General features: G+C 40.0%; 1 protein-coding gene across 2 annotated transcripts in view; it reads right to left on the bottom strand.

Moving 5' to 3' along the window:
- The window catches only part of zranb3 (zinc finger, RAN-binding domain containing 3), a 59,081-nt gene that overhangs the window by 16,325 nt on the left and 23,694 nt on the right, over positions 1-19,062 (bottom strand). For both annotated transcript variants that reach the window (XM_026301264.1, XM_026301265.1), the window contains exons 10-15: positions 17,583-17,702; positions 16,821-17,000; positions 16,087-16,257; positions 15,039-15,495; positions 9,948-10,244; positions 5,218-5,372 (exon numbers count right to left, since the gene is read on the bottom strand). In XM_026301264.1, coding sequence (XP_026157049.1) covers positions 5,218-5,372; positions 9,948-10,244; positions 15,039-15,495; positions 16,087-16,257; positions 16,821-17,000; positions 17,583-17,702 — 1,380 coding nt within the window. The remainder of the gene's footprint in view (positions 1-5,217; positions 5,373-9,947; positions 10,245-15,038; positions 15,496-16,086; positions 16,258-16,820; positions 17,001-17,582; positions 17,703-19,062) is intronic.

Here is a 19,062-nt window from a genome sequence, read left to right as displayed (position 1 = left end):
ACCTTTAAATAAATGTAAAGCATACAAATTTGCACATTGTACACACAGAAGATGCTCAAAAAAGAAATTCTTCAATTACTTTTCTCAACAATGTACAAATTCTTCTGCACACTTAACTATATGAAATATTCAGGCTCTAAGCTCTAATCATTCTAGGCCCTAAACAGCAAACTAGCTCACTTCATGGCACTTTGGAGGTTCCTGCCTGGTTCCCAATGTTTTCCTACCCAAACACTTGGTGAGATGTGGGATTTTGCTGCGGACTCGATGGTGTAACCAAAGCAAACAGAAATACAACCACGCAAGTTTACTCGCCGAGTGTCCTTCTGAGGGAACGACGGTGCAGCAGGGTAGTTGTTTCACTCACCTGATGAGAGTAAATGTCAGGGTAATATTGTATTTATATAGCTTTGAAACACAGGGGAGGAGGGTTACACAGCAAACAAACCTTCCTGATGCTATCAAATAGATGTTACCTTTATGTGTCATAGGAAATGTGAGCAACAGCAAGCGAAACTGTTTTCTCATTAGCTAAAAACAGAAGAATTTCATGTAAAGCTAGCATTGCTCTCTCAGATAACAGAAACCAATGCTATGTTACTGTGAACTATCACAGGATAATGAAACAAGGCCTGCTGTTATGGGCTATGACAATCATTTCCAGCAGCCGCAGTCCAGGAGGAACATAAAAATAATGTGGTTTTCAGTACAAAACTAGTATAACAGTCAAAATTCTTTATAAAATAAACAGATCAAAACTAGTTTCTAGCACATGATGGCTGAAACTATAAGTTAGCTGGTCCTGTATAGTACATGTATGATGACAGGAGCTGGGGTTACTTGTATGATCAGGAACCAAAGAACCACTTTTGTCGTATTTACACGCAGTTTCAGTGTGTACTGTAGATCAGGTTGTACTAAAACTATATGTACCTTCAACCAAGAGTCATTTTAATTACTTTCAGATTCTAATTACATTAAAGGTCTATAATCTGGCCGCACTTCATTCGTTACTGGTTGCCATGGTAATTCTTCTGATAACCAAGGAGCTTGCTAGTAATGTCTCTTATCCCCCCCCCCCCCCTTGTTTTCTAATATATGTATAGCCTAGTACTTTGAAGATAATGCTTCTCTTGTGACAGCAGGCATGCATTAGTAAGAAAAATAATGAGGATTATGAAGAATATAAAAAAAAAAAAAAATCACACCACTGTGGCTTGGAAGTAACTGCATAATCATTGTAAAAAGGAACAATAAAGAACATTTTCCCAGTTATTATTGCTTGATTAGTGCCAACTACTGCCAAATCGAAGCCTGAGAAGCCATTTACCCTCAGTGTTAACTTCATTCAAACAACAGTGATTGAACATCAGGAACATTTTAAAGAAAGAGGATACCAGTGAATTTAGGTAAAAGCTACTATCTGACACTTCAGGCATGGAAATAGAGGACAGATATGACAGACAGGAGACAGGATAAAGTCTAAAGGTTAATACCTGCTGGCAGCCGACTCATGGCTTTGGAGATACAAATCAACATTAGGAAGTTTTTCCTGTGCCGTACTCTCAGTGCACAGAGGCCCGTGTGTTTATTTGGATTATGGTAAAATAAATATCATGGAGAGTCAGGGGAACAGTGGAGCGGGTTGTGCTGTAACAGCATGGAGAAGGATTAGAGCCATGCTAGATGTGATTGAAGAGGTACCATCCTCACCGCTAACAAACACATAAGTAACAAATATAAAAATTCAAAATCTGTTTACGAAAATATGACATTAACTCAGTCAAACATTGCAGCAAAGGAGAATTGCTAAAGAAAAGGTTAATTACATTTTTAAAAAAGACTTTTCACGTCAGTTTGTTTGTTCATACTAGTGTGTGTGTTTTATTTGTCGGCATATAATATGGGTAGCAGTGGGGCAGAAAACACAATGTCATGATAGTTACTGGAGTTCAGAGTAAAATAATTCTTCTAGTTAGCATTCAGATTTCTATATACAGTGTGTAACCACAGAGAACACCCTCACCTCAATGAGAATTTCAAATGTAGCTACTTTTCTGATGATGCACTACTTTTTATCAGTCCAATCTGGCAACGCTGCTCTGCACATCTGTTTGGAATCTTTTTTTTTTTTTTCCCCTCGGAGAGCAACGTTAATGTTGTTTTGCAGTGAGCTGTCGTGCCATAAAACAGACGTTTCTTCCTCAAAAACTTCTAAACCTAAACTGTCCACAACCTTATTAAATCAATCCATAACTACATGCTAAAAGCTTCCTGTGCAGCCGGCTAACAGGAGAGTTTCATTTTTGGGATAGTGAAGATGTTCCTTGCATGCGGACCAGTTCTGTGCATAGCTCCATCCCAGACGATTATGGAATTATATAGTATTGATTTTTAGGAAGTATTTAAGGGGTTTGTCACTTATGAAATGTAATGTGTACAACGCCATACGAGAAGTCACAGGAAAGGATTTCAAATTAAGTTTAGAACAGTATAATGTGTGTCTGAATCCTGATGTTGTAAACCCCACCCATCTGGCAATTCTTGTGTTGACATTAAACAAACCACCCATGCGCCTTAGAGCAGGGACAGTGAATCCTTGAATAAAACAAGTGTTTGATGTGTAGAAAATGGACATAAAATTCCTAATACTCTCAATATTTCTTTTTGAAGCCCTGGTGACAAATCTTCCTCTGATTGTGCACTGAGCGGCCCCCTGTGTGAATTCTGCGCCTGGTCTAGGATTATCCTGATGTGACAGCTTTTCAGCCAGTATTCCTCCAGTTTATCATTTAAACGACAGCGGGGGGACATTTATCTCTGCAGCTTATCGTCTCAGCCACACGTACATGACACTTGTCTATTGCCGTCAGGGTAATATTCCATTGGTGATTCAGTTCAGCGCTTTGGTCTTCTCTATGTAAAACCCTCTTGTGTCTTATCTACGAAAATGCAGAAGGAATCTGATCCCTCATGAATGAAACAAAAGGGTGTTAAGTATCACAGTTCGATCAATATAGAGGTTTGTTGGCAAGTGGCACTCAAGTGGAGTGCCAAGACTGCACAGAAGTGTAGCCGAAACCAGACTGGGGTTAAACTATAGTTTCTCTTGGTCTGCTGGGGTGCAAGATACTTCACAGAGTTCATTGACAGAAACAGAACATTTCCTTGATTATCTGAATGAAATACCTGAGCTGCCTGCACTTGGTTTGAAATATAACATGATTGGTTGTTGTAGATAAACTACTTTTGCTGTTCTGTCTCAGTGCTTTTGTTTGCTGTTATGTTGGATGAGGTGTGAAAGACAGATAAATAAATGAATGGGCAAAATCTGTGCAGCACAGCATTTTTAGTCAGTAGTGTTGACTTGATGCTTTTGCTGGTTTGTTCTATTTCAGCTTTTGTTTCTTAACTTCCGGTTATCAGCTGCTAAACATCTTTGGTGAAAAATCTACACAGCCACATCTACTAAAGACATCTGATTAGTTACCTATGCTGTTATCTCCAGCTAGTTTACTTTGTGCTGTTGCAGTAGACTGAAGACAGGAGATGGGCAGCTCCTTATTAAATTGTATCGGTAATCTTTCAGTAATTCCTAAACCTTTAATTTGCATTGAATCAAAGAATATGAATGGATTTGAAGAGTTTTTCTCTCCCCACAAAAAAATTGTCTCAGGCTCTGATTCTTCTGGTAATAGGAGTATAAAGCATTGGGTTATTCAGAAACAGTATTTTTAAACTGTGTTAAACCTATAATGACACATTGCAGTTTTTCAACTCTGAGCTCATCACAGCTGCTTTTGTTGCCATGGAGCTTGTAACTGGAGTAATTTGCTGTTCTTTTAGCAACCATTAGTTCGGAAAACATTTTGTTCTTAAACTTTTGACTTTCTTAATGTTGTCTGTAACTATTTCCTCACATCTGTCCTGTTTGCTAATTGGCAACGCGTGGAAGAACTGCATGTCTCTTATTTTCATTGTGTGGAACTCACGTCTTGATAAAGAGATGGGGATCTAATGATGACTTCCCACTTAAATAAAAAAAAAAGAAAGAAAAAAAGAAATTAATTATGTTTTGTTCACTGTTCAATTGAATATACTGGTAAGGAACAAAAGATTGTGAGTCTACATGACCTTTCAGTCCTATTATTTCTGTCAGACATGAAATAAAAAAATCATTATTTCTGGCTTTCTTATAGACAGTAAAAGGAGCTGTTTTTGTCTGTTAAGACAGGAGACATATTTTTACATATAGGTAGGCAAAAACAAATACGTTCTAGCTGCGTGCTTTCTATAATACACTTTACTAATGTATTTTTCATATATCAGGCCCCCCAAGCAATTAAAAGAGTATAGATTTTTGTCTAATTCATGTGGTATTTTTTGGTTCGGTTTTAAATGTGGCAGAAAAGGCACCGTGCTTTTTTTTTTCCATGTTACTTTTCTCCACTGACAGAAATGCAATTAAAGTTTAACTATGGGATTCCAACTACTGTAATGATCAAGTAGGTTGTGACGCTCTAGAAGAAGCACCAGTCTGTTGGTGCTGCTAAACTCCAAAAGGGCTAATGTTTCACATATGATCTTTGGCTGAGACAGACAAAAGAGTGGAGCCAAAAGTTTCACGTTTCAGAGTTCTGGCCTTTTGGCATGTATCTAACGTCATTAGCTAATTTGCCATTTGTAATTTAAACTGCCAAAAGATTAAATTTGGAGTCTGTTTACCTGAATGTGTCAATGTCTGAACGTGATAATGTAACTGTGTGTACGCTGCCAAATGCACTTGTGCAACGTGACTGAAAAGTGAAGAGCTGAATATACATGATTATCTGTCTGCTTGGCAAAGATATCAAGTCATTCAAAGTCATAGACTAAAGGTCAAGTGAAGTTATCTGTGATTTCAGCCAAAATCTGGGAGTCTTTTTGGATTCTGTCAAGGTAATTCATGAGGCTATACCTCTGCCAGTCTGCTCTTGAAAAGTCTTATTTGGTCTTGGTATCACTATGGCCACCGTGCTTCTTTTTTTGGCAGCAGCACACACAAAACCAACACCTAACAGTCAACACCTTGAGGTAAAGGCATTAGATTTCCTCACAGCCTTGAGAAAAAATGAGAGCCAGGAAAAAAATCATTAGTAAAACACCTCTGGTTCCCTTATGAGCTGAGTCTAAACATGATCCAATATGCATATCAAATGCTCACACAGGCAGCGGTACCTTGGTGTACAGATAGATTCGGTCTGTGTATTGGCTGGCGCAGAACTGCAGGCCGGGGTAGACTGGATGGGCGGTGCTGGCGTCATTTCCATCCTTGCCCTCATCATTGTCATTAGCATCAGCAGCTGAAGACAAACACGCTGCAGCTCTCTGGTCTGCAGGGAGAGAGAGGAAGAGTCTGACTAATATCTCACTGACTATATATTATTGGCTCGTTATTGGCTTTCACAGCTTTATTGGTACCTCTGTTTGCTCCTCTGGTGATGCAGTGACTAGCAGAAACATTAAACTCCAGCAGCTTTATTATACAGAGCACAATATTGAGAAGATATGACATTTGTAGGAGATCACACAAATATAGATGCATATGCAGTATGTTTGAAAAAATAAAAAATAAAAATTACATTATATTTATGCTTACTGCTTCCAAACACTTGATTATAGAAACTGAAATGAAAATGTTGAAGTAATTATCTGTGACATTTTCATTTTAAGAGACGAAAGTCAATTTTCCTTTATGCTATCATCGGTTTATATAACAACCAACCTACATGTGGAGGTCAAAACGCTTTCTTGTTTTATTTTTCAAAAAGCAGCAATGGCTGATTTTTCTGAATGAATAGAAAAAGATTTGTCCAGTACCAACTGAGGAATTGTCACAGAGGCAACGGGTCTTCAAGTCCATTTGTGATGGATCAAAGCTCTTTTAGTAAAAGTTACATAATTTGGAAAATATTGGCTTTCTCGCAGTGAGTGTGACAGATTAGTAAAAGAATCATCCACAAAATAAGTGGTACTAGACACTTGGTATTATAGCAACTACTTGCTAATTGGTATATTATAAAGCTGTACTTAGACAGCAATGTCAAAATTTAACAATTTTAAAATGATCAGATAAACTGAAGGATTAAATGATCTTTCCTGATTGAAGAAACCTGAACTCTTCATTTAATGTTGCATAAGAATGTGCAGTTAGAAAGTCTGTATACAGAATCCTCCCAATTTATTTTTCACAAGTTTGCTCAAGAATTTGCTGAACAACAGGATGGAAAGACAACCACGGAGCGAGAAAGTGCTAAAATGACAGTCACAGATGGAGAGAAACAGAGAGAGAGAGAAGAGAGAGAGCAGGTCATTAATGTCAGCTATGTAGCTCGCTCATCCTGCCAGCATCTAGCAAGAAAAGGTCAGTCGGTGGAAATGAGACTGCCGCTGCTCGACCACGCTTCATTTAGACAATGACCTATAACACTCTGATAATACTTGCCTTAAATCACTTCGCGTGGCCAGTTGTCAGTGTGTGTGTATGTGAGAGAATGTGTGCGTGTCCATTTGGTTTGCTAATGGGAGAAAATACTGTCACAAGCTGATGTCTGTGACAGGAGTGCTTCTATTGAACAAGTGCTGCCATGTACGTGCACCGGGTCTCTGGTGGTTACGGGGCAGAGTCGGCTTTTGGAATGAAAAGCTGAGAGGACTGAATGACAGAAGAACATACTCGAACAAAAACGTCCCTCCCATGATGCTTTGAAGGTGGGCCCGAATGAGCGCTTGGGATGTCAACTCAAAGGAGCCAAACATTTTAACATCATGGTATCATGGCTTTAATGGAAAGTCATATAACAACTACTGACGGGATTAAAAAAAAGCACATTCTTCTACCAAAGTTTTTTTTTTTTGTTTTTTTTTTGTTTTTAATGAGGCACTGTCTGCGTCTGTGCTCTTTGGTTTGAAGAGGGCGGGGTTCTAATGGAAAAGGGTGATGTCATATATTTCCCTGGACCAATCAGATGTTAATTAGACAGCTGTGGAGTTCATTGCTTATGTTAGGACATTTGCAGCCACATCTCCCTAACGTTTAACTCTTACATAATATATAAAGAACTTTTTTTTTCCTGAACTTTAATCTCAATTTTGCTCATTAAGTCATACATATTTCAGATACGAACACACATTTAATGTCCCAACTTCAGAAAATACTGCAGTACTGTAGCAGTCATAGATGACTGCATATCCTTTTGTCCTGAAATGTAAATCAATCAAAGTTCAAAGTAGTGGTTACTTTAACTCTAAGAAGTGGGATGAATATCGGCAAATTGAGGACTTCTACCTTTACTTTTATGGTTAATTCTCCATTTTAAATAAGATACACCTTGAACTGCTCTGCTGCTATGAAATTGTCTTTTTGATGGAAACACTGTTTTCATTCAATAATTACAGTAATTCTTTTTCTTACTGGTTTTTGACTGTTATTGCACTTCCTGCACAGCTGGCTATTACTTTAGGTGTCGTCTTTTATTTGAGAAATTACAGTAGTTACATTCTACATCTGATTTATCAAATGTTTGTGTTGCAATTTGATGGTAAAACTTTTCTATTGCGAGGTGAGATCATTCTACTAAGTCAGTTCCTCTCCTTGACCTATCCTGTACAATGTCCATATCTTTCATTTTTATTTTTGCCCTCCTTATAGGCGCAATTTTCCTGTGCCTGGTACATGCTGTTCTGATCTCACCCCACCTTCAGCTGGAATGGGCCACTTTGTGCCTGAAAAATACGCAGGCGACCAGCCCAAAGCATTGTGCAGAGGTACAAAACTAGAACATTTTAGGACGCTAGCATTTCACAAAATCCCATCTATCTGTCCTTCTACATCTGTAATGAAACCTAGAAGCTCTGCAATGTGCACTCTATATTTGTTGTAAGCAGTTTTTTTCTTTCCCCCTTCCCCTGTTTGCAGTGGCGGAACGCGCCAGCTGCATTAAGTGGGCCATTTATACGATGGGGGCAATTCATCTTAGAAAGCCGTCTTATTAGACTGTCACTTACACAGTATGAACAGTGCCTTCAAAACACCCCAAGGGATTTATCTGTTATTTTACTGCGAGAGAAAGAAAACAACGCCTAATTGGACTGAGTCGTCTCATCTTCTGCAGGATCGAAACAAGAGATATGAAAAAAAAAAAAAAAATAAGAAAACTAACTGCAGTCTTCATGTATAAATACGTTTGGTGCAGCTGATGCTGGTGAGACATTTGAACTTACATAAAAAAAACATGTATATACGTTTAATTGTTTGGTGACATGGACAAACGGAGCGACAGACTGTAAGGGGAGAGAGAGACAGAAAGGTTGGGGAGTGATTGCCTGTCTGTGCTCGGAGGAAAGTAATCTCGGAGCAATCAAGAGGTGGGGGCGGCCGATAGCTCTGCGGTTTGCCTTCTAAAACCATGAGCAGGTAGAGGAAAATCATTAGGCATCGCTCCTGACCCCATAGGTCACTTTTATTGGACAACTGCTGTGTTTCGTATTAAACCAACACTGCCGGAGACAGGCTGCCAATGGCATGTAACTAACAAACTGACTTACCACCAATAGGACTGATGGACAAAGAGACACAGATGGATAAATAAATGCAGAGACACAGAGGCACAATGACAGCGAGAGATACAGTAGACAGACAGACTCTCAACAGAAAAACACATGGCAGAAAGATAGAAATTAGCTGTCCCCAGGGAAAAGTACATGTCTAAAGGGGACACAGGGGGCCAAGTAGGCCTCCAGCAGTTTCTCTTTAGTGCTGCCATTTCTGATCGACAGTGAAGCTTTTATTTCTCCCCTAGAGTCAGTCTAAATAGAGGTGTTTTTTTAAAAAAAAGAAAGCAGCCCTTTCACTCACCTTTAGTATTTTTTCAACTGAAAGTACAGGAGGGGGGCACAGAGTGTTGAAGGCACTGCAGGGGAAGCTGCAGTGGGATTCAATCCTAGACTGTTGGGGGCACAGGTAGGTACAGGGATGGGAAATTAACCACTTGACAATCTCTGGGCCCTAATAGATCTCTGAATAGTCAAAGTGTGTGCGTGTGGCTGTGAAAGGAAAGGAATCTGCCAAGTTGTTGCACACTGATCTTAGGAAGTTAAAGGGTAATAGGGGTTGACAGCTTGCCAGTAAATACCTGAATGGTTTGTGCAATATTCCTGCCTATGTTAAGTATTCTGCACAAAAGCTTTAAAAACAGGCCTGAACTGCTATCAGCTCAGTTTCCCCCTTCAATAAATCTGACCCCAAATGCCTGCATGCTTTCAGAGGTAACACCCAGGTCACAGGCTTTTCTTAGACTCTGCAAGTCTGGCAATTTTTTTAGAGCTCTTCATATTGCACAGTGTAATTAGTTCTTCATAATTAGCGCAATTTATTGCTTTGCGTAGCCCTTTGAGACACAAGTACTTGAACTCAGGTCTTCATTTGCAATATTACAGACTGTGTAATTGGGAATTTGTTTCCTCATATCCCTCTGAGACTAGCATACACGTAGACATATAACAAGAATGGACAGTTGTGTTTCAAGGATCAGCTGGTACAGGGACAAAACCTGCACCATAGACCTCAGTCCAACAGCCAATCAGAAGCTCATCACTTATCTGCTGGATAATGGATTAAGCCTCAAACCTTGTATTTTGGCACTGACATGTTTCAACAAGCTGCATTCTAGAGATTAGTGAAGTTTTACTCTGTATCTCCTGTAGCTTCCTGAGTGCAGAAATAGGCAATATCCCCAACTAGATACTAATAATAGTAACAATAATAATGCCAAGCCCCATATGGAATGAGTTATAGTCCCTTATTGATTTGAAGTGGTGATATTAAACAGCATTATATGGGCAGGTGACAAGGCGGCACCAGCCAATTTCCCTAGATATGAAAAAGAGAAGATTGCAGGTGGGATTACCCTGTGTGTGGTCTGGGGGGAGGCAGCCGCCACCATCAGCAAAGTTGTCGCCTCGCTCTCCCTCTGATTGTTTGCCTTTGAGCCGCCGCTTGTCCTCCTCCTCTGCTTCTCCTAGTTTCTGTTTGTCTTTCAGAGGCTCATCCTCCTCTCCCTCCTCCTCCTCGCTCTGTTTGTCTTTACGTGATTTCAGAGGCTGGGTTTTTCCCCAGCTCAGCTCTGGCTCACCGACGGAGCTGGAGAGGACGATGCCCGCCTGGTCCTTCTCGGTCGAGGGGGTTTGCTGAGGCCTGGGTGGCCCTGAGCCAACAGAGAAAGAAGGAGAGAAAGACTGAGATTACTTTATTGGCCGAGTTGCAGAGTGTAATCAGACTTTGAAGAGTTTCTTTCCCAGGCGAGATATCCATCATCTGAAGAGTGTGACAGTGTGACAAAATGACTGCTGACATGAAAGTAAAACTCAATATGGCTCATTAGTGATGTTATTATCTATCATAAGTCCTTTACTGGCAATTTTAGAGGATATGATTGTGTAAAATGGATAGTCATGAACAGAGATTTAGTGGAACACACCCAATTATTATTAAGAGGATGTTAATTTATACAAGAAAGCATTTATACTGCATATAAAACATGTTTTAATGCAGGTTTTTTTTAAACAATAATATTATCTATTGGGTGACGTTAGTGAATGACCACTCATGGAACGCCTACACTGAGTTTTTAGTCTTTAGCTCAGCAACACGTCAGCAGTGAAGCAGAGAGTTGCTGATGGAACACCTGCCACCACTACCCCCTCCCACCCTCCACAACCAGCGCTCGGATCAAACAGCCAATATAATTTGCTGGGAGAATGAATTATGATCGTGTCACATTGTTTTGTTAATTGCTTGCCTGCATCATGTGCAATCAAACCTAAACAAAATAATTGTCAGCGATTGCTGCATCTGTGCACCCAGGCAGCATTTAAACAGCTGATAGTGGCGAACTGCCAATCGCAGATCTTGCTTGAAAGAATCAGTGAATGGCACCTAGTAGACTGACTATTAAGCTTGATCTACAGTTGCACTCTTAAACTATTCATGTGATTTTCATTCATGCAGAATGTTGTAATTGTGTGAAGGTCAAGCAGAAATCTAAGACACAAAAATGTTAATGAATGCAGGGATTATGCCATTACTATGCACAGACTTCACATTATTTTAAATAGTATTTTCTAAATTCTATTCTGAGGCACCGTCACTCGTGAAGTGAGCGTCTGCAGTGCTAATGTCTGTATCGAGGTAAAATTAACAGATTAGCTGCTAAAAGACAAGAACACAGTTATTTATAGTCAAATGTAACTTTCAGTCTGAGCAAAACTTCTTCAAGAGAAGCGTTATTCCAATCCCTATTCCTACTTTTCAAGTTAAATTTAAATCACATTCTTTCACATTATTTGTTGAACTTGAGGTGCGAAATCTAACAAGACAGTAAGTTGTGAGACTCGGGGACGCAGAGGGCTAATTAGTGAGCCTGCCTCTCTATAGCTTGTTTCTTCAAAAGGCCAGCCTCTAGTCGGCTTCCTCAAATGTCATCTGAGTCTCCGGGCTCCTGGCCCCGTCGCTGCCCCCCTTCTCTAACAAGCCAAGCGAGACCGCAAAGAGACGGCTCAATTTGTGTTAAGCTGTCCCCACCGAGGAAGATGTTAACAGGGAAATCCTACAGGGCCGTGCCTCGACTTTACTAGTCAACCCCCTTGTTTTCCCCACAATCAGGGTCCTGTTAAGTCTGTAGTGGCTTGATAAGATTCCACAAGTAACTCTCAAAAAGCATGTGATCCTATGAGTGAGCCAATGCCATAAGCTTATGAGGCTTCACATAAAAAAACAGCACGAGTGATGGAGTAAAACAAAACAAACAAACAAAAAAAGCTTTTATTGCTGTCTGCAGGGAGTGATATAGCGGTGGTCTGTGACAAAGTATCAAAGGAAAGTACTTAGTCTTCAAATGATATCACATATTTAAAGATTCAACTGGACTAGAAGTAGTTAGATGCTAAAACTCAAAATCAGGACAGGGATAGAGAGCTAGCTGAAAGATGTAAGAGCCAGGAGATAACCAAATTACCCTGTTCCTGCATATATCTCTCACAGTAGGTGCTGAGAGACAAATTGCTGGGCTACCGGTAAAAGAGCTGAAGGAGTGAACCGTGCCCACGCTCTTGGCCCGAAAAAGCTGCAAACACAGGAACTCAACACCACTGGTTCGACCTGAAAATGCTTGAACACAAGCTGCCTGGGTGTTTACTGATGGTAAATCAACTACAGGAAACGGTTCAGACTACCCCACCTGAGATGTCAAAACCCTGTCACATAAGGAGGTAATAATCTGTGACAGTTTGATTAAAAACAATTCTCATTTACTGACAACGTAGCGCAGCAGTGATTCAATTTGTATCCAATTAATAAAAGCTGTTGTTGTCTAACATCTGGATTTGGTGAGTTCTCCATACCTGCCACGCAGGAAATCATAGCATGAGAAATAATATCTTGTCACAGCCATCAAATGCATGTGTACGTGTCTTCTTATAGGGTTCACATCATTCCATCCATCTCATTCTGTTACATTCTGGTGCATTTCCCACAAACACCTCATGGTACAACAGACCACTATCCTTCTGCATGCTGACTATTCTTCCTCTACAGCTGCTGCTACTGCTGCGTGCTGTACATTTGCTTAAATCCAAAGACAGTTAGAGCCAAATGATTATGATATTACTTCCTGCACTGCTATACTTAAAAAAGAAAAAAAAGAAAAAAAACCCTGATGTTGTATCAAGTGTTGGTGTTCTATGATTCTTTGCAACATGTTTTAATGCCAGTGACACAACTGATGACACAGTGTCACAACTTTTTTTTATGTGTATTGTAAGGAAATTGTTGCTGTTAGTGGGATAACATCTCTCATATAGGCTGTGACCTGATTATTTTCTTACATTTTCATAAGCTGAGGACTGCAGTGCCAAGTTGAGGGATATCTCCATAAATACAGTTGTTATTTTTCAGCACAGTCTGTCATTTACAAATTTAGCAGGTTGTTAAATTCCCTATCTAGCGAGCTGACACAGCCTGCTGCTGTGAATGCAGAGTGGCGCTTATGACAAAGAAGAGAGTGTGATTGCTGAATAGTTATCAAGCATCTGCTGCAGCTGAGCATGAAATGGGGGGGTGCGTTTTGTTAAAAAAAAAAAAAAATGTGTGTAGGGGAGTGTGTGGGTGTGTGCTTTGGCGCTGCTCAAAAGCTGAGGTGCCATTTGTTTGAACTTGTGTGTTTTAAGTGCACCATCCTCACTTCCAGTGGATGGAGCATAGCCGATATTTACTGTGTCCTTACACGAAATATAGACCCTGCATTAGCAAAAAAGAAATTTTAATGTCATTAACTCAGTGTTAATATTTTTTAAACAGACGGGTGTGATACTGGATGTGTTTTGGTAATTACTGTAAAGATATTTTACCAAGTCCTACTGGATATTGTTGAATGTGTCATTTTTATGGCTAAAATAGTCATCCCAATTGAGAGATTTACAGTGTGTACTTTCTGCTTATCAACACATTCCTCTATACATGAAAATGTTAGCCAAATAAAAGACTGAAATAGGAGATTTCGGAATATGACATGTTCATAGGTAGTTGGCACCAACGGCAATGAAAAGCTTACTGCATTTCAAACAACTCTGGTTCATCAGTCTATCTCTCTAGTTGTCTGTCTTAAGAACAAAGTATCCATTCACGCTGTTTGGTAATGTTTATCTTGGTGTCTGTGTATTCTGACACATTGTGCACATTTAAAGTAGAATTTTTAACAGTAACAAAAAGTAATACCCCTCTCTCTCTGATGACAAGCTAACATGCTAGTGCTAATGTTAGCCATTGTACGAACAACAGATATTTGCATTGTAAATGTTTTCTTTCTATTCAATCCACTTCTCCTCTAATTTAGATTTCAACAGCAAACACAAAAGCCTTCATTTGTCAGACAATAAGGGGAAAACTTCCTTCCACTAAGCTGGCAGTCAGAGGGACACAGGTTATTTTTATCAAATGATTCTTTTTTTCTGAGTCATCTGGATAGATAATAATTCTGACACCTTTCACAATTGTCATCAATTAATGAGCCCTTTGCTGCATTTGATCTCAAATAGTTTTCAGTGGAACTTTAAGAACTAATTGTGCTTTTGTGCCGTTATAAAATGTGACGCCACCTGTTGGTGCTGTAATATTTTCCGTTGATTTTCACAGGGAGGCTGTGTTTGTTGAAAGTGTACAGATACACAGGTTTGTCTGAATTTAAATTACAAGGCCTCAAATATCAATACAGCCATACAATCAGGAGAACATCCGGCAGTAAATGAAGCACTGAAACTAATAGTCCCTGGATATTACTGCTGCTAAAGCTGTGCTGAGACTCAAATATGTATTTTTTAAAGTCATCTCTGGGCTGATCTGATGCATCTGAGATATTTAAAGAGCATGGACCTGCAGCCTGCCAGGTCATAACGACTTCCCTTGCCTCTCTTTTGCAAGATACAATCATAGGTTGTCAGAGATATCAGCTAGAGCCAGCTCAACTTTTTCCCAACTTTGTGCTAGACATTTGCAGCAATAGTAGGCGCCTGTTCTCTCTCTCTCTTAGCTTGACAGGTGAGAATTATACTGTGTCCTTGTCATCTGCAGAGAAAGAGAGAGAGACAGCCAATATTCTTCCAGCAGAGATATTTCAGACTCTGGCAAGCCTGCCTCCATCTTTCACTATCACGCATCTCCATCTGGTGAAATCTGTAATGCTGTTCAAAAGTATTATGTCAACAGATTGCTACGATTGGTATTGACAGGGGAGAAAATAAAGCAATAAATGGATTTCATTTTTAGATGTTTAATATCATTATGATTCCAAGCAAGACATGGTGGAATTATTATCTTAAGTTTGTAATGTGTGAAATTAAATTTGTCAATAAAAGAAAAAAAGAAAAAAAGTGGAACTCACAGACAGACACACAAAGTAAGGGAGGACAGATAAGATGATTTGTTAGCATTTGTTTCAAAAACCTACCTGACCTGACAGCAGTGGAAGGGTGCGGGAGCTCACACATCTCGCAATAAGGCAACAGGCTGTTGTTGGTGTACGTGCAGGCCGCACAATTCCAGGTCTCAGCTAACTGCTTCTGTGGCGCCATAAAGGAAACCGGAGTGCTGGGGCTGGCAGAGATGATTGAACCTGCTGTCAGTCTTCTCATACCTCCGATTCGAGACCTCGGGCTCGGCTGTGGGGTCCGCAACCTCTTCAGCTGGGGGGAGAAGTCTTGGTTCGGTAAGTCGGATGTTGGTGAGCAAAGGTTTTCTTTCTTCTCCCCTTTGCCAGAGTGTGTTCCACTACCAGTCGGCGTGACAGTCATCTCCGAGGAGGCTGAGGGAGATGTTTCCTCATCCTCTGTTCTCTTCCTTTTCTTCTCCTTGCTGGCCTTGGGGGAGAAGAAGGAACGGATGTCGTGCTGCTTCTCTTTCTCAAACTAAGAAAGAAGATGCACAGCACACAGTTAAGCCTGATTACATGCGTGACAGCCACCTGTAATCCCTGTAATCTACCTGTAAGGCAACAAAGCATCCACAACAGAAATTTCCCTTTGTTACTGTCACAAGGCAGCGTTTACAAAAAAAAAAAAAAAAAAAAACCTTGATAAAAACACAAAGCAACAGTTTCTGATGCCAAGCTGTATTGTAGAAACAGAGAAATGAAAAGTACCTCCTGACAAATACTGAAGAGTGACATCGACTTATAACTTAAGGCTCCTTCCTATGTGAATAGAAGTTGTACCTGCAAAAACGTGCAAATATGCTGTATGTAATCGGAAAAAAAAAAAAAATTTCAACCTGTGGCGTGACTTTGTATTTACAGATTCTGTGATACTGTTTTTTTCCCCATGGTCCTTAAATGCACCCTTCTCTGACACCAACTTAAAAAAAAAAAAAAAAAAAAAAAAAAGACTTTTCTGGCTTCTTCCTCAGCTATTAAAATTAATTCTGCATGAACTAAAAGTAGAAGTAAAATAAAACAACATTTTACAACTATTGTTTTTGGTGAACTCTTCCAGCTGACTCACATGAGTGAAGAATATGTCATCTTTCACATCTCCTGTGTTCTTTGGTGGCAATACCATCTCACATGGTGTCCATGCACTGGCAAAGTTGAGGAACTCCCACTTATCCTCGTCACCTATGTCAGCCTTCAAGTATTCCTTCCTGCCGTTCAGGGTGCTGCCAGTCACACTTTCCTGAAAGGCCGTAGGACAGTCAGTTTTCTTTTTGTTGTGTTTCTGTTTGGTTTCACCCTAAAACCTCATGCTGATAAAAACTAAAAATATCTTTTTCATGAATCACATCAGTTATATAATGAGCGATAACATGTCTAGTGGAAATTCTCTGTAATTACAAATCTGCTCTGGTTATTAATGTAAATCCACAAAGCCTCGTCTCACATACAAATCAGTTTCACTCATGAAGATTTACTCATACATACATAAAGTACAGTATATACATCTAAATGTTTTTCAGAGTAGGCAGTGGTGTTATTTAAGCATGCCTTTTATAGGATGTGCTTTAAGCTACAGTATGTTTACATATATTAGTGGAGTCTCCATAAAACAGACTGTAGCAGATGATCAATACAAGAGCAGTAAAAGTGCAATCACACTGAATGAAAAAGTAATTTCAGTGATTTATCATTCAGATGAAATGTGACATCAATAAAAGCTTAAGTGACTGAACTTCTGGCAAAGACTCAACAGCACAGCAAAGCTTTTCTCCAATTCTCTGGCCTTAACACCATCCACAGTACCTTCCTGTTGAGCATGGACCACATGAAGGTGTCAATGGTGCCCTTGGCAATGAGGTAGTGCACATTGACAGAGGCTGTCTGCCCGATGCGGTGGGCTCGATCTTCAGCCTGCTTGATGTGGCCGGGGTTCCAGTAGAGCTCGGCAAACACCACATGGCTGGCAGCAGTCAAGGTCAAACCCTGGAGAGGACACACACATATACACACACACACACACACACACACAGATTAATGATAACCCAATCGAAAGAAATATATCTCATTCACCCACCTCAAATGGATCACTCCAGCCCATTTCCAATGAAATTTAATTTGGAGAAATCCTTTTTAATGACAGAATATTAGCAGCTAATTGCCACATAAGTGCTTCAAGCACCTACTCCTTTGACTGGAATGCAAGACACTTACGCACATATTCAGACTGAATAAATGATGTCAGTGACTTTCAGTTTGTTATTAAAACACAGTATTAGCACTTTTTAGCACAGTCTATCTATTATGATGCACTACAACCACTAACAGTCATTATTATTACTGACAGATGACAAATGATCTGTTTAACCTTATAGTACTACAGCACTACAACAGGCAGCCCAATCAGCCTGTAGGAGCACAACAGCAACGACCCACAGAAATAGTGGGCAGGGTGTTCATTTGTATCATTTAATTAGAAAGGTTTTGTACCTGAGTTTTTTTTAATGAAAAATAACTTTTCAGTGACCATAAAGTGTCATTAGTGACTTTAGTGTTTTTAGTGAGTACCTGACCGGCTGCCTGGATGCTAAGGATGGCCACCCGTGTCTCCGGGTCAGTCTGAAACTTGTGGACCAACTTGATTCGTTCCGAGGATGGGACTTTGCCATCAATGCGGATATAACCAGCCTGTGTGAACAAATGCCAAGTACAAGAGTATTTACTTTTCAAAGAAGAAAAAAACAGTTCACAGCAGATGACAGTTAACTCAACCAGACAATGACGCATGTCATGTGAACAGCTGATGGAACACTTTCGAAAGAAACGCTGCTTTTCTCTGTGATAGAGGAGGGACCAATACAGCATTTGTGGTTTAAAGTTGGCAACAATGGCTCAAATGTAATGTGAAAGTCTCTAATAAAAGAATTATCAACCTGCAGTTGGGCTCATGAAAATCTTTAGCTCTTTTTCCACAAATACTAACATTAGCCACCACAAGCTACTGATTACACCAGACCAAGTAAGGCTGTAGCAGCAAAACTGCCTAGTGCACTGAACAAGGATGTATGTCGCTTCATACAGTCTGACAAGGCCAAATTAAGTCTTTCATGCGGTATAGAGGCATCATGTATTTATTACAGGTGCGCTGGCCTAAAACTGTAGTCAGCTGTCATTTTAATTAAACCTCTCTCCTTCCTGCATATGCATTGTAGAATGGATCACGCAAATAACTGGAGGAAATAATGTAAGTGTGGTTGCTCATTCCATTGAAGTGAAGGTTCACACAATTCAGAAGGGGCAGTATTGTCTGTCTTTAAAAAGCTGGTGCAAATTTGTGTATGAACATTAAAGGAGGGGATCATTTCATTATCCTGTAATTTATACTGTGGATATTTCAATACCAGATGAATAGCTTCTTTGAAAGAAAATGAGGGCGGTATTAATAACACCATATAACACAGAGCAAAGAGAGCAGTGAACACATTCAGTAATCGTGAACTTGACATTCACTGAGCTGCTAATGCACTGTGGTGACCACACTCTTTTGAATTTGGTCCATCAGTCATGCGGAGCTGCTCTGCAGCCATCGGTTGGAGAGTGTGTTCATACTGAGCAGCTCCCTTGTGAGAACTGTAACTGCATGAATTTGAAGGAGAACCTTGCTGAGAAAGAACATAGAGGTCTGATGACTTTTCCAGAAAAAATACATTTCAAATGGAGAAGTTGGAAGGTTAAACAACATCTCAAGACCATAAACGCATTCACATATAAGCCTGCTCTTTCAACTGAGCTCAACGCAACTTTATTAAACGAATCGTGCAACCACTTCCACACCAGGTGAGAAATAGAAGTGTGGAGCACAAAAGCAGTGATAACATCATGTGACTGGGACGCAGTCACTCGTCTCTGTCGAGCTTTTCATCGCAACGCGTTGTCTGTCGTTTCTTTATTTAGCCCATCTCTGTTAATTGGTGAGTGCGAACACACCAGAGAGTGAGCGTCTCACGAAAGAATGTGCTATCACACGTACCGCTGCAATACATTGTGC

Source organism: Mastacembelus armatus, chromosome 2 (genome assembly GCF_900324485.2).
Source record: "Mastacembelus armatus chromosome 2, fMasArm1.2, whole genome shotgun sequence".
Lineage (NCBI taxonomy): Eukaryota > Metazoa > Chordata > Actinopteri > Synbranchiformes > Mastacembelidae > Mastacembelus > Mastacembelus armatus.
The sequence above is the reverse complement of the archived record's forward strand: the minus strand, read 5'-3'. Positions and strand labels throughout refer to the sequence as shown.